The sequence below is a fragment of the Empidonax traillii genome, unplaced genomic scaffold (genome assembly GCF_003031625.1).
Source record: "Empidonax traillii isolate 1590-97213 ecotype Southwest subspecies unplaced genomic scaffold, ASM303162v1 scaffold267:size678996, whole genome shotgun sequence".
Lineage (NCBI taxonomy): Eukaryota > Metazoa > Chordata > Aves > Passeriformes > Tyrannidae > Empidonax > Empidonax traillii.
In genome coordinates, this window is record NW_020955460.1 from 111534 (window position 1) to 130562 (window position 19029).

General features: G+C 54.4%; 2 protein-coding genes and 1 long non-coding RNA gene across 4 annotated transcripts in view; 2 read left to right on the forward strand and 1 right to left on the reverse strand.

The window, feature by feature from the left end:
- Nucleotides 1-93: 93 nt before the first annotated feature.
- On the reverse strand, nucleotides 94-8765 carry VRK3 (VRK serine/threonine kinase 3). The gene is made up of 12 exons (XM_027889622.1): nucleotides 8635-8765; nucleotides 8239-8552; nucleotides 6741-6793; nucleotides 5009-5075; nucleotides 4174-4258; nucleotides 3619-3721; nucleotides 3172-3264; nucleotides 2861-2993; nucleotides 2015-2135; nucleotides 1706-1764; nucleotides 940-1088; nucleotides 94-413 (listed from the first exon to the last, which is right to left on the reverse strand). Exons 1-11 carry the CDS (start codon nucleotides 8763-8765, stop codon nucleotides 940-942), a joined length of 1308 nt encoding a protein of 435 aa, XP_027745423.1. The 3' UTR covers nucleotides 94-413.
- A 332-nt stretch (nucleotides 8766-9097) lies between these two features.
- LOC114060254 lies at nucleotides 9098-12687 on the forward strand. Its single transcript, XR_003571856.1, has 3 exons — nucleotides 9098-9633; nucleotides 10727-10815; nucleotides 12452-12687. It is a non-coding gene; the product is annotated as an uncharacterized LOC114060254 (long non-coding RNA).
- Nucleotides 12688-18771: 6084 nt separating this feature from the next.
- ABCA3 (ATP binding cassette subfamily A member 3) overlaps nucleotides 18772-19029 on the forward strand; it is a 31184-nt gene continuing 30926 nt past the window's right edge. For both annotated transcript variants that reach the window (XR_003571853.1, XM_027889613.1), the window contains exon 1: nucleotides 18772-18814. The gene's annotated coding sequence lies outside the window, so the exon portion shown is untranslated. The remainder of the gene's footprint in view (nucleotides 18815-19029) is intronic.

Consider the following 19029-nt stretch of genomic DNA (forward strand, 5'->3'; position numbering starts at 1 on the left):
ATGGACATGAATATCACAAGGAGCTTAAACCACCCTCACAACCCTCCAGCAGCCCCAGAAAGGCCTTGGATGTACAAATAAGCAGCAGCAGCCTTGGGTGCTTGTCCACAACGTTTATTACAAAACTATGTTCTGCCATTCCAGTTAAAAAAAAATCCCTGATTTCATTTCCCTGTTCCCTGTGGCTCCCTTGCAATTCTCCAGCTACTGCTTCCCCTGACTTGCCAGGCAGGAGTGTCTTCACATTAACTTGATACAGCAGCACCTCAAACATCAGCACTGGGTCACATTAAAATGGGAAGAAAGCACTTATAAAAACCTCTCTCATTCTAAAACTGGTAAAAGTAAAAATATCTGTGGGAAAGGCCTCACTGCAGAAAGCTCTGAACTCTTCCTGGGCAAGCGCTCTTGATCTGAAAGAAAAAAGAGAAGGGGAAGATTAACCAGTTCAACTCCTTCCAGGAACAGGGACTGGGGTGATGAGGAGCTGGCTCTGTGTTCCTGCTGCTGAATGCTTGGCCGTGCCTGATGCAGCCCTGTACTAAAATCAGGGCTGGCTCTGTACCAAGCCTTGTGTCTAAAACAGCCCCTGGGCTTGAGAGCCACCAGGGCTGAGGCACTAAAACCAGAGCTACACCCTGCAAAAGCTACAGCCCAGAGCCTCAGTCCTCTAAAAACAAAAATTACCAGATTGCATGAGTCTGCATTTTGTTATCACCTCCACAGCCCTTTGCTTGTTCTATTCCTTCCATTTCAAGTATTTTCAGAAAAAAAATTGAGGAAACACAGGCTAAGCCTGGCTCTGTGCAGCACTGGCCTGGTGTGTCAGGAGGAGCAGGTCTGTGTCACCTGCAGAGATGTCATGGACAGGCTGCTCTGTTCTCAGGCACAGGGAGCAGGTACCAGCTCTGTGCTGCCATCCCAGCTACTGGCACTCACCTAGGGCACCACTGGGACATCCACAGAGTCATAAGCTGAGGATTTCATCTTCTCCAGTGCCTTCTTGAAGAGCTGCCGCAGGGCCTCATAGTCAGGCTTCTCCTCGTACTCCAGAGCCATCACCTGCTCCAGGTATCTCTGCAGGGCCTCTGCAAAGCAAGGGATGTCACACCTGGATCAGCACAGCAATTCCAGCCACCTCTGCTCACCCTGCAGCTCCTCCACCCCCCTCCCCGGGCAGCTGCACAGAGAGGAAAACCAAACCAAGGCCAATACGGAGCTCAAAGAGAGGAGCATAGAATTAGAGAATAAAATAGAATCACAGGAGAGTTTGGGTTGGAAGGAACCTGAAAGCACATCCAGTCCCTCCCCTGCCACAGGCAGGGATACCTTCCACTAGACCTCCAAGCCCCATCCGACATGACCTTAGACACTTCAGGGATGGTGCAGCCACAGCTTCTCTGGGCAAGAGAATGGGATGGGGAAATGACCTCTAGCCCCAGATAGTGCATTTTTAAACCCACCATAACACCTGTCCCTTCAGCAAGGCTCATGAGACAGATCATGGGAGGCAGCCCTCCTTGTTTTGCTGTGCAGAAAACAAGGGATTTGATCCCAGCCTGCCAACCAGTCCATGCAATGCCTGGTCACCACCACCACCAGAAGTCACCCCAGACCTGCAGCCCAGCACAAGAGAAGGTTCTGGCCTCAGGTACAGTCAATCCTCCTTCCCCGAGTCCCCCTGCCACCAGGAGCAAGGCCATACCTGGAATGGATCTGTGCCCGAAGCACAGTCGCAGAAGGCATTTCACATCCTCTCTGTACCTGCAATAGCACAGATGCTGTCACTGGAGGAGCAGCCACCCGAGCACCTGCCTTTGGCAAAGGGACAAAAACCCCCCACAGGCTGAACTCAGCCAGCCACGTCCTGAATGGAGCAGAACCTGGGGTTCACCAGGCTCAGCCTTGGGATTTACCCCATCCCAACAGTGTACTGGGACTGAGGGATTTCAGTCATAAAACCTCCCTCTCTGCTTTCTGCTCGTTTCCCAAGGGAGCAGACAATTTCTCCTACCTTTCCTTCTGCTCCACCACAGTTTCTACTCTGTCCAGCACATTAGACCAAGGCAAGAAGCCACAGAGCCATTTTACAAGACAGTAGCCCAGAGATTCCAAGTCACTCCGGCGAGATGGTCCTGGTGGGAAGAGACGTTGACATGTCACTCATGAAGGGGCAGAACTAAAGAAATCCAAGTGCTCCATTAGGATGTGCTCTGGCACATCTCCCACACATGAGGAATCACCTCCCAGCCCCTAGAGAAGATCTGCTGAACACTGGGAGAATGCATTCACATCCCAGCCAGGAGAGGGACCAGCTAATTTGGAACAGGCTGCCCAGGGCAGTGGTGGAATCCCCATACCTGGAGGGATTTAAAAGCCATGTGGATGTGGCACTTGGGGACATGGGTGGCCTTGGCAGTGCAGGATTTACAGTTGGACTCAAGGATCTGAAAGGTCTTTTCCAACCAAAATGACTTTGGGATTTAAATGCCTTTCCAGCTTTCATTGCTTCAAGGTCAGAGCAGAGCCTGCTGCAAATCTGTTTTGGGCAGGATCCAGCCTGGCTTGTAACAGATCCCTGCTAAGCCAGCACAGAGGGCCCTGTTCTCTATTCCTCACACGCCTGTAGCAGCCAAGGCTCCAGATGGAGCAGGAACATCCCTGCTGCAGTCACTGAGTGACCTGGAGAGGCACAGCAGCCCAGAGAGAGGCAGGAGTGAAGAGCCCAAATTGGAAGCTGATTCCTGGTACGTGAGAAGGCCTGGAAAGCAGCAGTGACAGCAATGCCAGTGGGGAGCCCCAGCTCCAGGGAGCACTGCCACAGGAACAGCTCCAGCTTGTGCCAGGAACCCAGACCCACCTGCACCCTTGTGGCTGTCCAGGCTGATGAACTCCAGGGTGCCCTCGTGAGGGGTCCTGCTGCCCTCCCGCCGCGCCACGTGCTTCCCGCCGGGGCAGTACCGGAACGCGAAGCCATAGCCTGCCAGGGTCACCTGCGGGACAGCAACAGCCCCCCTGAGCGGCTGTGGGGTCGTTCTGCTCAGTGCAGCCCCCAGTCCTGCAGCACAGAGCCTGCCTGAGCACTGCACGCCCTGCTCTGCTGCCCTGCCCTGCTCTCCTGGCCCATTTCCCAAGCCCACCTTCACTGCCAGCCCTGCTCCTGCTCCCTACCTGGGCAAGGTCTGCTGGGTTCAGGTAGATGTTCTCAGCAGTGATGTCCCCGTGCACGTACTCATTCTCATGGATGTACTCCAGGCAGTCTAGCTGGGAATAAACAGAAGGGAGCCTATCAGACCCACACAGACTCCTGCAGCATCCTGGCTATCACTGAGCTGGACCCTTCCCAGCTCCCCACAGCCACAAGGAGCACTAAAAGCACCATCCCACAGCCTCCAAGTTCAAAGTTCAAGTTTCTCTTGCCTTTCTTATCCCAAATTCCTTGAAGGTGATACAACACTCAAAGGATGATACTCAAATTTACAAGGGGCTCAAGAGATGCTACTTAGAGATCAAAACCAAGCCCCCTGGAGCAGCTTTAAAACATCTCTGAAAGAACTGGAAGGAAGTTACAGGTCTCCTCTAAAAAAGTCTCTTAGGAAGAACTGGCTCTCCACATACCAGCCGGACTGCAACCTGAAATGCTGCCTTCTCCCTCAGCAAGTTCAAGCCATCACTCAGCACTGACTGAAGAGTTCGCCCCAAGTCAGAGAACACCAAAAACCTACAAGAGAAAAGGGGTTTGCACATGGCAGCACCTTCCTGCTTTGGAAACCCTGCAACAGACACTCGTCCAGCAATCCACGAGATCCCACTTCAACTCCAAGTTGACGTGGGGCAAACACATTCCTGATTTTTGATAAAACTTCTTACAGAGGAGACAGATGTGCCGGTCTTGTGTTGCAGATACGCAGCCTGAGTCTCCTCTTTGTGTTAGTGCAAAGGACCAGAATAAGGTGCCCCCTGGCTTGAGGGGCAGCAGCAGCAAAAGCCATGGTTTCACCAGCCACACAAGGACTGAAGGAAACAGGACAATGAGGCAAAGCATTCAATAAATTATGCAGGAGCAGTGCACAAAGTCAGGAGCCCAGCAGACAATGACAAAAGGACTAAGAGAAGCAAGGGGAGGAGAGGGAACGCTCACAAAGATGGCCCAAGAGCTCAAAGTCCCCTCACCTGTAGCTGTCTCCATGCAGTCCAAAGCCAACACAATTGGGAATGCCCAGCAAAGGCACAGAGTGCCACTTCTTCCACTTCTCCACTGCAGAGGGAGAGAAAAACACACAGGGCAGCAGAAGCTGCTGAGGAGCTCCAGGAGGAAAGAGCTCAGAGCCCTCTGAAGGTCTGCTCTGGCCTGGGCACCTGACAGCTGGAAACCTCTCTCATCCTGATTCTGTCCCCCAGAATTCCAGCCTGATGTGTGGGGGTATGTCAATGTGCACAGCACTTCAGAGCATGAATGGAACTGCAGAGCAAGAATGGGCTCCCTCCCACCCCAGGGAGGATACTGGGAATACCAGCACCGGCAAAGGGGTTGCCACAGGGCTAGGGAAAACAAGCAGAGAAGAGGGGGATGGAGAAGCAGATTTTTACAGTCCTCCCAGAAGTGCAGGTTTGACATGAATTCCTCCAACCACCCTCACCCACATTCTCTGGGCAGCTTTGCTCTTGCTCAGGTTTTGGGGTCAATGGAGTTCTGTCAGAGCAGCTAACAGAACTGCCCATGGAAGGAGCACAGGAGAGAAGGGGAGCCAAGGTGGGTGAGGCTGCAGGGCAGGAAAGCTCCCAGGGACATCAAGACAGAGTGGGTAGAGCAAGAAGGCTTCAAAATGCCAATACTGCAGTGTCCTGCAGCACACACTGCTGGGAGAGCTGGCTCTGGGCTAAATTCCCCAGGACTGACTGAGCAGGGAATGAGTTTATCCTGTCCTGGCCTTCTGAGAGACTCATGGAACTCGTGAGAGAGGGATGCCAGTTGTCCTTAGTCCTTGCCCTCCTGAGAAGCACCAACCTGTGCCTGCTTTGGCAGCTCGCTGGAAGAAATTCTGTTCGTTGTATATCCTCCCATCTTTGGCATCCTAAAGGGAACAGGAAGGAGGAACATTATTTCAGCCACACACACCCTCTTGAAAAGGGCAACTTGGGCAAGATTGCTACAGGCCCTTCACTAACCATTTTAAAGAGAGCGATGTGCCCCCTAAAAAGATTAAGAGAGCTCAGGTGTTTTGGTTCACTCTTCAGTGCTGCCCCCAACAACCACATAAACTCTGAGCATCAGCACAGAACAGGGGAGTGGCCGTCTCGGGTGGGGCCCTTCCAGCAGTGCCATTTACAGCTGTCTGTGGGTGAAGGACAGCCAGGCACTGCAGCCCATCTGGCAGCCTGGAGTGAGCTCCAGTCCCAAAGCTGTTACATTAAAGGGAGCCAGAGGTGACCTTCTAGTCACTGCAGGGATGAGGGCATTTCTGCAAGCAGGCAAATCTCAACAGAGCTGTAACACTTCACTCTAGCTGCCAGAAAGTGAGACAAGTAAAAATGTCTGTATCTGTCATATTTAAGATATTGGTACCATTGAGTGACCCCAGATGCACACAGTTTATACTCAGTATGCCTGTGTGTGCCTACACACATGTAGATATTTAACACACAAACTAACCCAGGACAGCTGCTATCATGCACAGGAGGAAGCAGCAGTGTTTTATTCTAGCTGGTTTGATACCCAACTGGAGGATCAGCAAGCTCCAGACAACACAGAAACCGTGTCCCAGAGGATATTTCACTTCTGCACCTTGCCTGGTGAGCCCACCTGAGCTTTAAAACGCTCTCCTGTGCCTTATCACACTCCACAGAGCTCTGCAACCACAAGGGCTGGGCTGTGCAATCAGCAGACTACCAAGCAAAATGCCAAAAGATGTCAAAAAGTGCAAAACAGAGGAGTTGGGAGCGCTGCCTGCAGAAGTCCCACCTACTGATTCTAGTTTTGTGGCATTTTGCTGCCTTTTCTCATCAACACTGTATTCCTCCTCCATCCTCTTACATGTCTGCTCTGACAAAAGGCAGAGTGATTACTGAAGCGCCTGCAAGAGCCCCACAGACCATCCATCAGCACTGGCCCTCTCACAGACCAGCAAAGCCCAAGAGCCACAGCAGACAAGAAAACAATCCTTCTGCTCTGGTTTGTGAGCTACTGAAAACCAATCCTGAATTTCCACCACAGAACAGCTATTCCTGGAAATGACACATTTCTGGAGAACCCAAGGTACTGACAAGTGCCTGGAAAGTCGGCTTGGAACTCTAACTATAATTGCTGTTTGATTTAAAAATGTGCTCTGGCCTTATGGAGTGCCCTCCATGCTGGCTTGTCAGCACAGCACCAAGTTCCAACCTCTCCAGTCTCCCCAAACCTCAGCCCTACAGAAGAAAAGCTGGTCTGACGTTCCTGAGTCAAGATCTTCACCTCACACCACCCAATTCCGTTCTGGAGGTTACTGAGCCTGGCAGATCAAGGCAGCAACTGTCTGTTGGGTTATTTTGATCCTCGTATCTATTTCCTTAACATCTTTAGTGGAAGGGCAAACCTGTACTGAACTCCAAGCACAGCACCCTCAGGAGATTTTATCCATCCCTAAGCTGGAAGGGGCCTGTGTGACCACTCCCTCTGAATTCCTGGGACACTCCCAGCCAAACAGGTCAGGACACAGCACTGTATGCACTATTCCTTACCCAAACAGATCAAAACTCACAAGTTTGAGGGAGTAGCTTTGCTTTTGAGGGCAGGTTCCAGATGCTGACTGCGCTGTGGAAGGATGGAACAGATGTGGTTACAGGAGCACGGAAAAGAGGTTCTGCATCATTAAATGCAGCCTGTGCAGCTGGATTTACTCATCCTCTGCTTCTTTCCCTTGGGCTTTACAAAGCATCCTCTGTGACAGTGCCTTCCCAGATCACTACAAAATCATTCTTACCTTGCTCCAGGAGCTCAGCACCCTGACATGCTGCGAGTGCAGTTCTGCTTAAGTCACAGAAGCATCTGGGCATGGCTACAGTAGTGGGGGGCTTTGAGGGGTACGTAAAGGACAGATCATTAGTGGAATCTCAAAGGCACCCCCAAATTCATTTGCTGAGCATTCCCTCCAGCTCACTCTGTGGTTTGACAAGTCTATAAGAGATGCCAAAGTCCCTCTGCTCTGTATGGATGTTGGAGTTGTCTGTGGCCTCGCTTCTCCAAAAGGATTTGCACCCATGACTTGGCCTGGGGGCAGATCCTCTTCTCCTGTTCTTAGACCAAGACACAGGTCACCCAAAACTTATATCTATAAAAGCACCCTCCACTATCGATTTTCACTTTTATCACATCCTTTTAAAAACATAGATGGATGCTCAGACTTTGTTATGCAACAGGTTAAGTAATGAAAGTAAAGCCAAATATCCAGCAAAACTTGGTAATGGAAAAAAACTCTCCCTGTACAGTTTCCAAGTTAACAACAAAGAATAAGATCAAAAACTCCCCTTCAGAAGTTTACAACTAGATTGGAGAGAAAGGATCAGCAGTCACTAAATGACTGAGTAGCAGTCCACATGATTATAGCTGCTTTCTTTTAGCCCCCAAAATAGGCTGAGAATACAGAACTGACATTTAGTGGATACTGACACCACCTATAACACCGAACTCGGGCACAGTGTTGCCAGCAATTAGGTTTTGGACCTCAAAAAACAGAAAGAGGAAATGTGGCCCCTAATGACAGGCATTTCCTCATAACAGAGCAGCCGAGCCTTGGCTCAGTCTTGTTATCAGTGGCAGAATCACTGACGGTGGATGCCCAGCAGGGAATTGGCATGAAGCTGTGTCAGGGCAGGCTCAGGTTGGATCTCAGCAAAAGGTTCTTTCCCCAGAGGGTGGTTGGCACTGAACAGGCTCCCCGGGGCAGTGGGCACAGCCCCAAGGCTGCCAGAGCTCCAGGAGGTTTTGGACAATGCTCTCATGGATAGGGTGGGATTGCTGAGGTGTCTGTGCAGGGCCAGGAGTTGGACTGGACGGTCCTTGGGGGTCCCCTCCAGCTCGGCATATTCTGTGAATGCTGGACCCTGCCGGCCTGTGGGTCACTGCCAGCCCGGCAGACACTCAGTGTCACCCCAGTGCCACCCCCTCTACGGTTCTGGGGGTTTAGGGACGTCCCGACAGCCCCCCCCGCCCGAACCCACAGCCGGACACAGGCCCCCCCTCCCCGGGCCCCACAGCACCTTCGTACACCAGCCCGCAGCCGCCCTGCTCCAGCAGCCGCAGCAGCCGCCAGCGCCGCCCGCCCTGGTCCGCCAGCACCGTGTCCGCGGGGAGCGGCGCGGCCGGGCCGGGCCGGGGCTTGCGGGGCGAGCGGGGCCCGGGCCGGGCCGCCCGCGGGGAGGACGCGGCGGGGCTGGGGGCGGCCGGCGGGGCCGGGGGGGCGGGCTCGGCGCGCTCCTCCTCGGGCAGCTCGGGCAGCCTCCCGCCGCAGGCCGGGCAGAAGCGGAACGCGGGCTCCACGGCGCGCCCGCACTGCGGGCAGAACCGGCCGGGCCTGCGGGACACGGACAGCGTTACCGCCCCGCGCCCCCCGCCACCGCCCCCCCAGCGCCCCCCGCCGCCGCCCCGCGCCGCACCTCGGGGAGCCGCCGACCGGCCCCGCCCGCGGCCGCTCCGGGGTCGGGGTCCGTGTCGGGGTCCGTGTCGGGGTCCGTGTCCCGCTGCCCGGCCCGCGCCGCCCGCGGACCCGCCGCCCCCGCCCCGACATGGCCCGGGCCCGCCCGCCGCGACAACAACTGCGCATGCGCCGGGAGCGGCCCGCAGGGGGAGACACCGGGGAGTGAGGGGACACCGGGGAGTGAGGGGACACCAAGGCTCTGAGGGGACACCGGGGTGTGAGGGGACACTGGGGAGTGAGGGGACACCGGGGAGTGAGGGAACACCAGGGTGTGAGGGGACACCGGGGAGTGAGGGAACACCGGGGAGTGAGGGGACACCGGGGAGTGAGGGGACACCGGGAAGTGAGGGGACACCGGGGAGTGAGGGAACACCGGGGAGTGAGGGGACACCAAGCTTTCGTGGGACACTGGGCCTGTGAGGGGACATGGTGGCTGTAAGGGGACACGGGAGCTATTAAGGGATACCTGGGGCTCTTTGGGGACATCGGGGCTCTGAGGGGACACTAGGCTTTGAGGGGGCCATGTGGCTCCGAGGGTGCTCTGAGGGGCCACAGGAGGCTCTGAGGGGACTCTGGGGCAGTGAAGGGACTCTGGTGCTCTAGGCAGTTCCACAGCCCGTGGGCTCTCCCCGCTGGGCTGGGCAGGTCAGGCCACCCTGGGCCAGAGCCAGGGAAGGAGCCTTGGGGGTCCCCTCCTGCCATGCCCCCAGCACTGCCTTCCAGGCCCAATGTTTGCTCCTTACTTCAGCAAGGACACCAGAACGCTGCTTAGAAACAGCCTTGGGACTGTGGGACAGGAGCTCACTGATGGGTGTGGGAGTTAATGTGGGGCACAGGGCTGGGATGAGTGCTGTATTCAGTGTTTGCATCTGTGTGTCCCATCCCCTGTGTACATTCTACACCCATAAACTCAATCAGACACCAATGTATTTCTATAAAAGAGGACTTTTCCTTTCAGGTTGGCTGAGGCCAGGGTTTGCCTGGGGAGCCCCCACGGCCAAGGGCAGCAGGAGTCAGTGGGGACCTGGAGTTTCCTCTCCCACAGAACACCTCACATATAACCAGGTTGCTTTCAAAGGCCTGTCCCAGCGAGCCATGAACACCACAGCCTGGGGTGTGAGCAGGAGCAAAGGGGATCTGGAAGGAAGCTTGTGCCATGAGGAGCTGGGTGGAGCAGCCACTCCCACCAAAGCTTAGTGGGAATCAGGAGTGAGAAGGGTGGAAGGCAGCAAGAAATAACACCTGGGGTGTGACCCCTGTAATAGAAGAGTTAACTTTTTCATAAAATCTTATGTGTATGAGGGAATAAGAAACTTTTGTTATAATTCAACAAGATAAGTTTCATAGACATCCTGTTAATCAAGCAAGTGTCAGTAAAATTAATTACAGACATCTTGCTAAACAAACAAGTGTCAATATCAGTGGAATTTACAACTGATAAGAACTATGGCTTTCATCCCTGACAAACTCCAGAAGGCAAATAACAACGAGCCATACACTCGCAGCCACAACGCATTTGCATTCAAAACTCGGGACTTGAAAATATATAAAAAGAAACATTTGCTACATTTATGTGTGTGTCTCGGGTGGAGCAGACTGGCTCCCCAGACCACCCAGCGCTGTTTTTTGCTTTATTATAGCTTGCTTAATAAATATATCAATGTTTAGTTGGAATTGAGTTGTCTAAATTCTTATACCAATTTATAACAACCCCCTTACTGAGCCTGCCATGGAGCTCCAGGGCTTGGAAGAGGCATCTCCAGATGGGGTGTCCTGCACAGACCTCGTCCTGCCATGTGCCGGTTGCCCCTTCCCAGCTACTCCCAGTTGTTTTCCCAACATTCACTAAGCACACAAAACAGTCCCAGCAAAGGCACAAGTCTGCCAAATGACTCTGGGAAGCTTAACACATGTTCAAATTGGTTTCTGCAGCCTGTTTCTTGGGTTTTTTTTTGAAGCAACTGGACACTGTCAGGAGCAACAGGACAGGCTGGAGGGGTTCTCCCTTTCCTCCCCACCATGTCACTCTTTTCTTTCCTCTGACATCGCAGGTGGAACAGGGCTGTGCTGAACTGCCTCACTTCACTGCCACCCCCCTGCACAGCCTCTTCAGTTCCACTTATTCCCACATCCCATGCAGGTATGGATGCAATTCCTTTGTTAACCAAAGCACCCCCTCAGAATCTTGACAGCAAAGAAGCGGCCCTTCATCACGTTGGTTTGAATTTATCCCTACAAGCTGATGGGTGGTGTTTTGTTTTTCCCTAAGTCTTGAACCAAGATCATTGTCCCAAAGCTCTCTGCAGTGACCAGGGGCTCAGCTGTGAATGCCTTGGTCCAGCAGATTTATTAACCCTTGCAGTTAGCATTTCATCTCTTTTTAACTTTTCAAAGCTGTTAATTCATGATCATGATCATGGCTCTATAATTTCGTTGATGGTTGCCTAGGGAACAGTGATCACGACCTGATTACATTTAATTTGGGCAGAGAAGAATCCATTCAGTAAACAGAAATACAGGGAGCTTTAAAAAGTCAAACCCCACAAAGACAAGAAAAACTGAGAAAAAAACAGTGATGGGGAAAGGCAGATAGAAAATTGTGGTAAAAGGCAATTCCTTAGGATCTATTTCAAGAGTCACCAAGCCGACACCAAAGTACAGAAACCCCCACCCTACTTCAGTTGTGAATTGAAACTAATAATTAGCAATAAAGAAGAAAGCCATAATAAATGGATGAAAAGGGAAATAATTAACAATTTTCTCTATTTCATAACTTGGTAATTTGCATCAGCAGGGTGAGCTGGGTGCCTGCAGTCACTCAATAGGGAATTCTGTCCGTGGCATTGCACCTCCCAGCTTGTCTCAGCAGGAATTTGCTCCCTCATTCCTGCCTTGGGCATTGAAAACCAGCCTGGATTTTGGGCTGCAAAGGGGTCTGGTTCCTGGAGAGCTTCTGGAGAGCAGGATGGAGCAGATCCCAAGGCCAAACTTTAGTGCTTTGAATCTTCAGGCTCTCAAATCCATGGGGAAGCGTGTGAGCTCCAACCTTTTGGTGTCCCAGAGCATGGGGGACAGGGGATGCAGGAATGGGGGAGGAACTGGGGAGCTCCTGGGGCTGGTCCTGGGGCCAGTCCCAGGCTCTGGACCCTGGGGAAGTGCCACGGAACAGAGGTGGCCAGCACTGTCTCAGCAGGATAAGACCAGGGTGGGGAGACCTGGGCCTGATCAAAGGCTGAACCAGAGCCAGCAACAGGGATCTTGTCCTTGTCCTCCTCAGCCAGGAGTGGCCTGGGAGCATCCTGGACTTCCCACAGCCCCAGCAAACCAACACTCTGGATGTTCCCTTGTTCCCTCTGGATCCATTTCCATGCTGATCCCCACAGCAGAGACAGCCTCCCACAGGGTACTCATGCACCGTTTGGGAGGTACTTCCTGCTGGTCTGAGCCAGCTCCAGCCCTGTGCTGTTCCTTGAGGCTCTGCTCTAGGGAGTGAAAATGCTCTTCCCTTTGTTTGCCCCTCAGTGACCCCCTACAGGCCTCTTCCCTGCCAGGCTGTGGCACGCACCCAGCCTGTCCCCTGCAGTTAATACACCTTAATGTCCTGAAGAGCTTTTGGAGAGAGATTTTGTCCAAGTTTTGCAAAAATTGCTGTTCATATTTACATATTCCATGTCATTCTAGCAAGAGTTCCCTCCTCCAACCCGCACTCGATGTTGCCTCAGTGCTGCATGTTCTTTCATACATGTCCTAATGCAATTTTTTCTTCCATCTTCCAGCATATCTGACCGGTACCAAAGCCAGGTTTAAGAGTCCAGTGTTTCCTGGATCCTGTGGAGCCCTTCCTGGAAATCAGCCTGGCCTTTGCCACTTCCCCTCTGCTGCTGGGAGGGTCAGGGACCTGCTGCCTGTGTCCTGCTGCAGAGTCTGCCCTGAGCACTTGCCAGCCCAGTAGTTCACCAGCAGAATTCCCACTTCTGATTCATTTGCAAAAATACACTGCTGTTAATCCTTATGTAGTAAACCAATTACACTCAAAATGTATTTTCATCTCAGTTAATGCTGTTTTTAGCTTTGTGGGGAATTTGCATCTTTTGCCGTTTTCCTGGTTTGAAATAGATAATGCTAGTTTTTTGCAGAATTTTTGTTTTACTCTATTTTAGTTTTACTACTTACTTGTGTTTTGACTACCTTGCTTTCCTGTTAAACCATCCTCCTGCTGATTCACCATGGTATTTATTGCATTAGGATCTGTTTTGTAGGAGCCACACATCCACACAGGCTAGACAGTGTCTCTCTGTTGTTTGCAAGTATTTTCCTCTGTATTTCATTGAATCACAGAATACCAAACTGATCTGGGTTGGAAGGGACCTCAAAGTTCATCTTGTTCTAGGGCAGGGACACTTTCCACCAGCCCGGGTTGCTCCAAGCCCCATCCAACCTGGCCTTGGACACTTCCAGGGATCCAGGGGCAGCCACAGCTGCTCCGGGCAACCTGTGCCAGGGCCTGCCCACCCTCACAGAGAAGGATTTAGCTCTACTCCCCTCACCACCCTCCTTCACTGCTCCCTATGATGGCCTCATTTCAAGGGCTGATACCCCAGGTCTGTTGTTCTTTAGCCAGAGCTCATCTTTCCTGGAGATGCTCCCTCTATCTCCAAAGTTCCTCCAGTTTATTTCTAAGCCAAAATCCAATCCCTGTAGGCAGCAACCTGCCCAGCCTCACTGAGCAGCAGCACTGCCTGCCCTGCTCCAGCTTCCTCTACAGCAGTGGGTTAGGGGAATTTTTAACTCTCCCTTGGTCTTGGAAGAGGGAAACATAATTTTTTTTTAGGGACAGACCCACCTCCCTGTGGCCTTTGTGTGCTGAGGGTGGTCTCAGAGAATCACAGAATAACCTGAGTTGGAAGGGACCCACAAGGATCATTGGGTCCATTCCTGGTCTGTGCTGCTGTGCCCTCCAGGAAAGTGCATGCAGCTGGGGTGGCAACAAAGATCCCACCTCCTCCCTGCAGGGGTTCTCTTGGTGCCAGCTCAGTTATATCTCCCTTATCTCACTCCTGGCTTCCCAGCACACTGCCAGCAGCCCCTTGGATTTAGGTGCTGGCAGAGATCTCTGATCTTGACAGAGGGCCCCAAGCTGCCATTTCTTCAACCTCTTAATGAAACCAGGCTGTTCCTTTGCACTTACACACCTCTTGCATCCCGAAGTGAAGTGATGCCACTTGGGCAGCCATGCTACAGTCCTGGAGAGACCTCGGGAGCCTTTCAGCTCCAAACTGCCAGTTTTGACCCAGCAGCTGCTAGAGGTCCTGGCAGTTGGCACACAAGTGGCCCTGGGGACACCAGCTGTCTCTGGAGGGACGAGTGAGCTGTTCTTGGGCCGTGCAGGCAGAGCCTGTCTGTGTGTCCCAAGCCATGCTGCTTCCCCAGCTCCATCCACCACCACTCTGACCACAGTGGGATGCTCTGGCACAGAAACAGTGGTAGCAGAAGTTTCCAGCCACATCTCCTCCATGCTGGTGGTGCACCAGGGCCTGTCAAGGGCACAGGGGCAGAGCAGGGACATCCTGGGAACACTTTGCTGGAGGCTGATGTGGGCAGAAACCATGCCAGCTCTCTGCAGAGCTCTGCCAGGGAAATCCCACTGCAAGGAGAGAAGGGATGGGGAAGAGCAGCAGCAATTCTGAAGAGCTTCCTCACGTGTCATCCTTCCCAGCCCATGGAAATGTTCCTTTGTCTGAGCACTGCAAGGGGAGTCTGTTTTCCTGCACATCTTACCGGCCACTTCCAGAGCAAAGTGACACACCAGGAGACTCTGCCACAACCTGGTGGCCTAGGCTGGGGGACTGCAGGCTGGCATGCCTTGAGGGGCAAGGGAAGAGGGAATCCAGCCTTGGGGGAAGGGAGCCCGAGATATCTGGTCCTTGGCCAGTCTGGAGTAGCAGAAGGTACTGGATTTGTTCCTCCACTTTCATCAGAACCACCATCCTGGCATTTCCCTCCTGGGTCGTGCTACTTAAAGGTAAAAAATGCCAGTCCCAGGATTGCACCATCCAGCACTGCAGCAATGTTAGAGTGGGAAGAAACTAGGAGAAGATGGGAAATGCTCTCAGCAGAAGTCAATGTGTTTGTTCCTGGCTTGCAGCTCATGGGACATGATATCCAGGGAAACTCTCTCTGCATGACCCCAAGCCAGCAGCTACATCCAAGGAAGGTGCCACTGGGTATCAGGGGCTGTGTGCCCTGCTCACACTCCCTCGTCCCTCACAGGGAGCAGCAGGAGGCTGGGATAGAGGGCAAGGAGCAACCCAGAGGTGGTGGCACAAGGCTAGTAGTGAACCCCGGCCAAAGTGCTTGCCCAGATACTGCCCAGGGTGGCAGGGCCATGGGGAGAGCAGAGGAAGTGAAGGAGGAATTGTTTAGCAAAGTTCCTCTTCCAACATCTGCATTTGGCTGCTGGCTGAGAGATGAGGAGCCAGTGCACCCCGTGCTGGGTCCATGCTGGCATGGCTGCCCTGGGGACTCACCAACACATCCCCCCACAGCTTGGGGGCAGCCTGCATTTTGGGTGTATTCTGGATGGGGAAGGGAAGGAATTGGCTCGATGGACAGATGAGATCATTTCCTGAGCCAGCCAGCACCTTTTAAACAGGTTAAACCCTGAAGCCGGGTATGGGATGGGCAGGACTGGGGTTTCTGGACCCAGACAGTCTGAAACAGCAGGATGGATGTCCCCACTGGGGCTGCCCCTTGGGAATAACACCATGGAAGATAAGAGTGACAACAGCCACCAAGGGAAGGTGGTAGAGAAGAGATTGAGCTGTGATCTCAGAGACACAGATGCCAGCAGCATGAATGGAGATGGCAGGCTTGGCATAGGGGCTTGTTCTTCCTTCCAGGGGCTGATGGGAGAGCTCAGAGAGGGGCAGCCCCCAGGCAAGTTTGCTGTTTGATCCCTGCTACCTCATTCCTCACTGCCTGATTCCTCAGTGCCTGATCCCCACTGCCCCTTTGAGGCAGTGTCCCGTGGATTTCTCCTGTGTCTCTGCTCAGTCTCCTGCACACTCCTGGTCTTGGGTGTGAGCTGAGTCACTGTGATGCCACTGCACCTCATTGCAACATCTCCAATCTTTTGTTCTAGGAGCCATGAGGAGCCTGTAAATAGTTTCTTTGGCAATATTTTTGTTTTGATCTAAGGGCTCAGCTTCCTTCAAAGACAGGCACGGAGGCGCACTGTGTGAGGCAACAGGGAAGGTCATGGGGAGAGCTGTAATTGGGGAGGATCAAACCCAGGCTCGAGCAGGGGTGTGGACGGGTGGCTCAGCCCGGGCTGCCACGAGGCTCTGGCGTGTCACCACAGGCACTGACTGTCCCAGATCCTCCCCAGCCCCACGTCACCTGTGAGTACTTGGCTGGCCGCTGGCATCATCTGACACAGGGCCAGGGGTCTGGGCTGGCACAACCCAGGGCGAGACCTCCACCCTGCCATTCCTGTGGTGATCACAGCAGGATCCATCATGACATGGGAAGGCAAACCAGGAGAGGACGAGCACTCAGCCAGGCCATGCTCGGCGGGAAGGCACGTGCCATCCCCACACCCAGCTGACCTGCATCATCCACGTCACCAAGCACACGGGTGGCTCTGCTGAGGGACAACAACTTGCTAAGCTGGGCCGGCTCCTGCCTCCAAGCCCCGTAATGAGCTTTGCTGTGAGCTGCTAAGGAGATGAGTGTGAGCAGGGAAGCTTTGCTGTGGTCTGGTGGCTGCTTGGTCACCCCAGGCAGATGAGCTCCAGCTCCTCTGGTGTGTGTGGAATGAGCTGGGTGGCTCTGCAGACAGGCACCAAATCCAGGCATCTCCCACTGCAGCCCAGTGGGAGAAGTAAGAACTTCTACTGCAGTCCCCTGTTGGGGGCCAGACCCACAGCAGGGACTTGCTCCAGGTGCCCTGGGAAGCCAAAGCTGAGTTTTGGATGTTGCCAGGAGCAAAGTCACCAAGGCAGGGAGCAGGGTGCCCTCTCCCAGCTCGGTGGGTCCCAGTGGTACAGTCACAGAGTGTCACTCTGTTCACGTGTGCCTATTTTTAACAGCAATGCTGCTGATTCCTGCTCCTTTACCCAGACAGCTTCACCCGTGCCCTGGTTCTCAGCTCATTTCCTCCTGTCCCAGGGCCAGCCAGGGCCCAGCGAGTGGGTACAAACACCCAAGACGAAAAGATTGGAGGGGAATGCTGTCTGCAAAGCAGTCACACTCTAAGTCATCACTGCAGCATTCAGCTGAGCAGAGACCTCCCCGAATTATGGAATCATAGAATTATAGAATCATTTAGGTTAAAAGATCCCTCTAAAACCACCAAGTCCAACTGTTCCCCCAGCACTGCCAAGGCCACTACTGAATCATGTCCCTAAGTGCCACATCTACATGATTTTTGAACACTTCCAGGGACTCCACACTTGCCTGGGCAGCCAGTTCCAATGCCTGAATTCTTTCTCTTTATTACATGGGAAAAGGCAGTGGCTGGGGGATGCCCCTCCCCCATCTGCCATTGCTTGGGGCGGCTGAGGGTCATCGGAGCACCCCAAATGCCCCCAACAGTTCCCAGCCGCAGGCAGCCACCTGAGGGGCACCTCACACCCGGTGTTCACACCGCAGAGCTGCCTCAAGCCGTGGTTGTCATTGTCCCTGTCCCCCCTCCCCACCCTCTTCTTCCTGCTCCCTCTCTCCCACTGTGCAAACTTTTCCCCCTTCGGTGTTCCCAGCACCAGCAGCTCCTTCTCCTGCCAGCTTGGCACCGGCAGCGGGAGCAATCGGGGCTGGGCAGGGCTGGCACGGCGGGCAGGGCAGGCGGCCACCGGCCACCGCGACCCCGCTCCGCTGCCGGCACTTTCATCCTTATCTGCAGCGTTCCGCCCGGCCCCTGGAGTGGCCCGGGAGCGCCGCGTTCCCACGCACGGGAGCTGCTCCCAAACACCCGGGCACCAGGGCAGGGCCGGGTGTGGAGCGCTGCCGTCCGGGAACGGGATGAGCAGAGGGTCGGGCACGGCAGCACCGAGCGGGCACCGGGAACACAGCCCCCGACAGTGAGTGTGAGCCCAGCACGGGCACACACAGCCCTGCACACCCACAGCCGCTCACACACACCCGGGGGGCCGAGGGGCACATGGGAACATGCGTGTCACACCTGTGCACACGAGCAGTGCCCAGTGCATGTGCACACAACTGTGCAGTGTCCTGATGTGCACACACACACTGACATGGGTGCACACACACGTGTGCAATGACACGTGTGGGGGTACATGCAAAGCCCTGCACACACGTGTATGGCGACACATGCAATGCCCAGAGTGTGTGTACACACACACACACACACACAGAATTCACACCCAGGGTGATGTGTACACCCCCCCCACAGTGCATACACACTGACAAACACACGTGTGCACTCACAGACACGCACAGTGATGCACACAAAGGGTGACACGCACTCATAGCATGATACAGACACAGAGGTGACACACGTCAGGCACAGAGTGACACACGTGCACACACACAGGATGGCACATGCAGACACACATGGTGAATGAAGCACACACGTGCACAGACACACACAGAGAACACGTGCGCACACACACACACGCACACACTTGTGCACATACGTTCACACACAGCATGATGCACACACACACACACAGCATGATGCACACACGCACACGCATCACACACACACATACAACACACGCACGTATACACATACATGCACACAACACACACACACGCACACACACAACACATACACACACGCACACACAACACGCACACACACACACATACAATACACGCACACACACACACATACAACACACACACACACACCACACGCACACACGCACACACACACATATATATAACACACGCACACGCACACACATACAATATACACACACACACACATACAACACACGCACACACACATACAACACACACCCGTTCCTATCCCCCCCGTCCCGCTCTGCCGCTCTGGGTGGCCCCGCCCGGCGCGGTCCCTGCCCCGCGTGGCGCGTGCGCGGTGCGGGCGGTCCCGCGGCGGGGGCGGGCGGGGCCGGACGGAGCGGGAGCCGCAGCCGGAGCCGCCCGGCCCGGTGAGTGAGGGGTGATGGGGCGGGGGGGACGGCACCGGCACGGGGGGGACGGCACCGGCACCAGCACCGGGGGGACGGCACCGGCACCGGGGGGTGCGCGGGGCCGCGGCCTCCCGGGCGGTCGGCGGGGTGGCCCCGCCCGGGGCTGCGGCAGCGCCGTGGCCCTTGGCCCGGCTCCTCCCGCTGCCGCCTCCGCGCTCCGGCCCGGTCCCGGC